The 6,686-nt window shown below is 36.0% G+C and overlaps 1 protein-coding gene across 1 annotated transcript; it reads left to right on the top strand.

Annotated features, from left to right (window-relative positions):
- LOC136235814 (uncharacterized) lies at positions 1-3,585 on the top strand. Its single transcript, XM_066025859.1, has 11 exons — positions 1-147; positions 245-317; positions 480-550; positions 651-700; positions 1,486-1,559; positions 1,645-1,707; positions 2,072-2,159; positions 2,695-2,757; positions 2,833-2,912; positions 3,058-3,129; positions 3,225-3,585. The coding sequence occupies exons 2-11, from the start codon at positions 286-288 to the stop codon at positions 3,304-3,306; spliced, it is 675 nt and encodes a 224-aa protein (XP_065881931.1). The 5' UTR covers positions 1-147; positions 245-285; the 3' UTR covers positions 3,307-3,585.
- Positions 3,586-6,686: the final 3,101 nt, after the last annotated feature.

Genomic DNA, 6,686 nt, shown 5'->3' with positions numbered 1-6,686 from the left:
TCCAATATTTTTTGTAAATCTAACACCTCTGGAATATTCGAATTTAGGGTTCATTTCGATCCCTTACCATCGCCTTCCCCGTGGCCTTGAATTTTGATTAAATCGGTCCCATTTTTTCTCAAGTTTTCAATTTAACTTGTCCGAAAGGTAAATCCATTGATCCACTTCCCTTTCCCTTGGTCTGTCTTCATTTGTTTCCATTTCATGTCCATTGCGTTGATTGCATGACTTTTTCCTCTTTTAGATTGGTAAGAGGCGTTCATATCTGTCTGATTAAAACTCGTTATGAAGTTCTTAGAATATACTCCGCTGGAACGGTATGAATTGCGAATTTCGTACTTACATTTTGTTTTTACGATTATATTTTCACCTTTTTGAATCTGAATATTTTAGAAAATGAGCGTGTGTTTTTTCCCTCTTTTGTTTCCGGCTTGAATATTTTTCATCTTCTGCTCTGTTTATCTTCTCTTTCTCCTCAGTATAAACGAGTTTTTAAGTAATTTGAATTTGGGGGAACGAACATTCAAAGGATGTCTAGAAGCTTACTCTTGTAAGTGCAAATTCAAATTAATTATGAAGTTATGAAATTTCAGTTTATTGGGTGGGGAGATGTGATTGATATATTTTTGTTCTCTATGTACTGTGTAAAGGTAAACATACTGGAACAGACAAAAAGCTTTCTTTCAGTTTGGAGCATGAGGTAATATATTGACGTACAGTATATGAAATGCTTTGTACCAGTTGTCTGGTAATGGCTGATTTTTGGGTTTTGTACCATTTAAACAAGGAGCTTGCATTTAATTTTTTTTACACGCTCTATTGCTGTAATGCTTTTCTGGGCTCGTGTCATAGAAAGATGGAGTTGACTTTAGGAGGCATGCTTGAATGTTCAATCATTCTTTTTTCTTTTCCATTTCCTTTTCCTCTTGTTTTGGCGGGATGGAGGGGGCAGTCCATGTGGTTGACTATGACTAATGGTTGTTATGCCTATGAATAGCCAATACTGACCAGTGCTGGACTTCCTCTAGAAATGCAAATTGTTTTTTTTTTTTTTTGAAATGGATTCTGTTGTTGTGTTTGGTGCACAAAAAATTCCAAATATTATTTTCATTATTGAAAAATGCATATTATCATACTTTTTGACTTTTGCATTACAATCAAATTGTGTTTAAATTACCTGGAATAATAAAGGGAGTATAATTCTTTGGGGTTGGATTCTAGATGAAATCTGTTTCCACTGCTGTTTTATTTCCAAGATGAATATATAGTGCATCAATGAGGTTGATTCTGTGATAGGTTAAACTATAAGCATTTAGCTTTCCTTTCCTTTTAATTGCCATCAACCTTCAAACAGTGAGGAGCACTTAGCAGTTTCAGTGCCTTTTTATGTGTGTCTAAATATGAGTGCAAATGGATATGTCTGGGCGATTATATTTGTGTTCCTAAATCATTTGTTCCTGGTTGGGGATACTTATCTATATTCAGATCCTTGATTATCTGGGGAAGTCTTCAGATACCGATTCATCATCTCCAGCTGAATATTTATTGAGCAGATCCAGGTGGTGACCGCAACCTAGGTGGGTTTCAGAAATGGTAATTACACAAAATATGTCCTTGACTAGTTTTCCTTTATGCTTATTGCAGTCGGAAGACGTTGATTTATCTTATTCTTACACTGTATCACATCTATCCGGATTATGACTTCAGGTAATCGTGTACTTAATGTTGTTTTGGATGTTATGGATAGTAAAAGAAGGATTATGGGTAATGCCATTGTCAGCTTCTTGGGCGACATGCCATCCCAATATATAATCCTTTCTTAACTACAATGGGAGTGTTGTCAAAAGGTTTGACAGACGGTTCATACAACTGTTGCTCTAGGAGGAGCTGAGAGTTCAAGTCTCTCCATTTCCCAAATCCAATTTGGCCATTTCTTCATTTTCGTTTCTTTTAGGTTTATGAATTCTTTCAGAATTGAACTATTTGGGGCGTGCACTAATATGCTTTTACACTAGTTTTTGTTGTTCTCCCTTTACGTTATGATATTGCCATACATATTTGCGGTTTTCAGTGCTATGAAAGCTCATCAGTTCTTCACAGAGGAAAGCTGGGACACTTTTAAGCAGATTTTTGATACCTATATGTTTGAGGCATCAAAGGTATTGACTATTTGTTTCTGAATTCATGTCTACAGAACAATACATTCTGAACATAACCCCTCAGGCCTCTCCCAAAAAACTGAGGAGATTTATGCTATATTTATATCAATCTCCCTTTTTGTCTTTCAGTTTTATGTGTCTTGGCTAAAGATAAAAATGGCTCATTGAACTTGCATTTTATTACGTGCTTGAAATAATATCCACCAGTTCTGAGCAGTTATACTTAATCCTCGCCTTCTCTTTTATCTGTAGTGTATAACATGTTGTCAATGTTTGTTGCTATACAACAGACCTATTTTGATATTTTCTTTATATTGATGAGCATTCTGAGTGATTTAGATTGAATTAGAAAAGCCAGTTTAATGAGGTTAAAAGGTAACTGGTGTTAGGTACACTATTGCGTTATTGGTAAGCCGAGGGGTTGTTACTCTTGTTTCTTTTTTTGTTTGCTATAGAAATTGTTTGGCTAGACTTTTATCTTTAAAGCCCTTAGCTTTGGCATGTCTAATACTGCTATAATGTTTCTTTTGTCAAGGAATGGATCAATGAAAACGAGGGTTATTCCTTGTTGGAAACATTGTTCAAGGCTCTGGATGAGGTGAGCATAACTCTTAGTTTAAAGACATGAAGGCTGTGCTTCTACATGGGGGAATCTAATGATAGATAAATGCAGGTTGTGAAACTAGCAGAATGCGAAATCTACAGCTACAATCCAGATTCTGATGCCGACCCATTTCTAGAGAAAGGAGCTATGTGAGTATTTATACCTTCTTCATGACTTGAACATTTATATACTCTTTCTCTGCTACTATGCACTTTTATCCGTTCAGCTTCCCTACAGCTGTGGCTCATGGAGAACAAAGAATTATAATGTGGGTGTCTTTTGTTTGCCATGCAGCTGGTCTTTCAGCTTTTTTTTCTATAACCGGAAACTGAAGCGTGTTGTGAGCTTCCGCTTCTGCTGTTTAAGGTGCTAATATGATTTAATGATTTCCCTTTTTTTAGTCTTTGATTTTCTGTCGAAGTAATTTAATTTTTGTTGCAATAATGATTTTTTTACTGCAGTAACTTAGTTGCTGAGGGATTTATGGTGGACAATTCAAGTCATGAGGAAGATGGGGAAATATTTGATGGTATGGACATGTGATTGCTGATGGCACATCCCATGGTTTCTTAAGGCCTTGGGCATCTGTTTGTAGTTATGTATTAGTGCCAACACTCATGGCACATAGAGCCGTAGGGATTAGCTTTTCTACTTTATGCACAGATATAGTGACTACTATCTGAGTAGTTCAAGAAGTAGATGTCCATAAGATGTATGTAAAATCTAATGCTAGGTTTGTGATTAGTGCGACTATTTTATTTTCTAGAACACGCGGTAAATGGTGCTATTGCACCCCTGAAGCTATTTAGTTTTTCTCTGTCATTTTTGGTTTATTTTCCACTATGGACATGCGTCCTTGTGTAATTTAACTTGGTATTTGGGGGTGGATGATAAGAAACAATTTAAGAACAGTAAGGGATTGAGGAAAGTGAAATGAAAAAGGTAAACAGACCCTCTCTCAATGAGAGCCCTGGTTTACAGCAGATTTGCAAATACAAAAGTGTGTACCCTTCATCCAAACAAACTACTCTATATAATAGAATGAACCCAGCAGCTCACACCCTTAGATGTAACAACTTTTCCTCTAGATACCATACAATAATTAACTTAGGTATCCTCTATGGCTTTGCCAGCTAGGTGTTACAGATCCTATGTGGCTTCTTCTTTCTGGGAGACATTCTTTACGAGAAGCTAGTACCTTTTCGGGTAGCAGATGCATGGAAGGGTACAAATCTAAATTTGGAGGTAGAGTGGTGGAGCGTGGAATAAGGCTATTAGTATTTTTTTAATAGAGACACAATGGGAGATGTACATGTAAGCAACACTCTCCACCTTTCCTGCAACTTGAAAAGGGCCAAAATAACGAGCAACAAGCTTGGAGAAAACACAGTGAATGATAGACTGTTGCTTATGTGCTCTAAGCTTAAGATACATCAAATCGTCCATTGCTAATTCTACTTCCCTCTGATTATCGGTATGCTATTTCATATATTGTTGGGATAACCAAAGGCGGTGCTGGAGTTGTTTAAGTGCCTTATCATGGTCTTATAAGTCCCTAGCCACTGCTTCTACTTGAATTTCTCTGGAAACATATTGGAGGATGGAAAGGGGCTCACAACCATAAAGAGCTTTGAAAGGAGTAATTCTGGTCGTCACGTGGAAGGAATAATTAAACCAAAATTCTACCCAAAGGAGAACGGACCAAAAACGAGGTTGATCTAAAGTAAAACTGTTAGGGATTATTATCAGTTAATCAACTGTAGCGCAACGGAATTGCAGTTTAAAATTTATTTCTAATCCATTTAGTTTGATCTTTGTCCGTTAACTATTGATTGAATAAAATCTTTTTGGATCCGTTTAGGGATAAAAACTTACCCAACTGTCTCTTCTAGAGACGGCTGAAGAATCCACAAAGTAGTAAGATCTCTATAGTCAGGTGCACGAACAGCTATCGAGTTAGAACCGGTGCTAGCCGAAGAATGGAGGAAGAACTCGAGAGAAAAGATAATTTGCCAAAGAAATTCCACTTTCTCAATTTGGTGGTTCTGCCGAAAATACAAAAAGTAAGTGCTTATGGCCGCTGAATATATATCTATATCTATATATATATAGTTAGGTTATATTATTATATATAAGTGTGTTTATTCTTAAACCTAATTGGTTTAGGGTTAATTGGTTAATTACAAAACTAATCTAATCCTAACCTAATTACTTAAATAAATACCAATAGTATTTATTCTATGCAATCAGTTATAATTAGATTAAATTTAATTACCCCAATTAAATAAACAACACTAATTAATAAATTGACATATTAGTTCAATTAATTATTCACCGAATGTAATCCCATTAATTTACAAATTAATTAATTACATCCCGTAAATCAATTAACCAATTAAATACTCGACACCTAATTCCATTAATCAATTACCTTGACATAAAGTATCAATTAATCAATTACTCAACCACCAATTAATTACGTTAATATTTTACTGTCAACCAATTAATTAATTAATTTCATCTCTCCAATATACCGTTCTATAAGTTCTAACTCAGGTGTTCAATGTGCACGATCCGATGAGACTGTCCTTAGCTAGCAGTGAGCTTATGGTCCACAGACAGTAAGTGGGTTCTAGCAAACCATTACTGCCCTAACTAATACAGCTATTTCAGCAGTCTGAAGATGCAGAGACCCTGTTTTTGATCTCTTAACTTCTTTTACTATTTGATATCGATATTATAAACTAGAGGCATGGCGGTTGTCATCCTCTCTATTGTTTATGATATTTCTTGACCTTAAGTAGATCGATGAATCATATAAGTAAAGTAACTACTTATCTGGATGTAACCACACACTTATCAATCTCACTTATCAAGTGACCTGTGATATCATCTCACTATTATGTGAGTGGTAATTCCATCACTTCACTATCCATACCAACGTGTTCACCTGTTCACCCAATCATACCCGTACTTGGCATCCTGTTATAGACACACATTGATATTATAATGAAATATGATCTGAAGACAGTTAGAGACCTACTTAAGAAAACTAATGACACAACCACCATGTAGTTTTCTCGGGCGGATCGATCCAGTCACATGTATGCAACATGTACCCATATTCACAACTGACTTAACAAGTGCTATGACTAGTATTATTTACTACCATACAGTCATCGAATATACAAGTATGTGGTCCTAATCATTCCCATGATAGAATAGACTTGAGATATGGTTTTACGATTGTCAATCAATGGATTCTCTATTCATATTATAGCACAAGATATAAATAAACTAGATTAATGTCTTTATTAATGCAACACAAATAGTGTATTTATGCAAGAATAATCAAAAGCATAATACAATATACAGAACCAATGCCTAAGAACTAGGGCACACCAATAGTCTCCCACTTGGACTAGTTCCAAGCGGGCATTGCCCTAATCCCTATAGATCTAGTATGACCATCATGTAGGCTCTGTGCAAGTGCCTTGGTAAACAGATCTGCAACATTATTCTCAGTGTCAACTCTCTGCAATGTAATGTCACCTCTTGCCTGGATCTCCCGGATGAGGTGAAACTTTCTAAGTACATGTTTGGATCTCTTGTGTGATCGGGACTCCAGTGCTTGTGCTATGGCACCGTTGTTATCACAAAAAACATCAACTGCACCTAGGGATGTAGGGGATGATGTTTTGGGTGTAGGGGAGATGAAGTTCTGGGATGTAGGGGATGGTGTTCTGGGATGCGGGGGAAGAAAATACAAATCACCGTTATCATCTCAAAGGCCATTAATTTTGTATGACACCATTTGGGTTCTATTTCTCATCCCAAAAGGACGCTTATTGTTGCAATCTTGTTGTAAATTTTGATAATGTTATGATTTTAATGTTGTTATTGTTGCAATTTTGTTGTAAATT

Source organism: Euphorbia lathyris, chromosome 1, assembly GCF_963576675.1.
Source record: "Euphorbia lathyris chromosome 1, ddEupLath1.1, whole genome shotgun sequence".
NCBI lineage: Eukaryota > Viridiplantae > Streptophyta > Magnoliopsida > Malpighiales > Euphorbiaceae > Euphorbia > Euphorbia lathyris.
The sequence above is the reverse complement of the archived record's forward strand: the minus strand, read 5'-3'. Positions and strand labels throughout refer to the sequence as shown.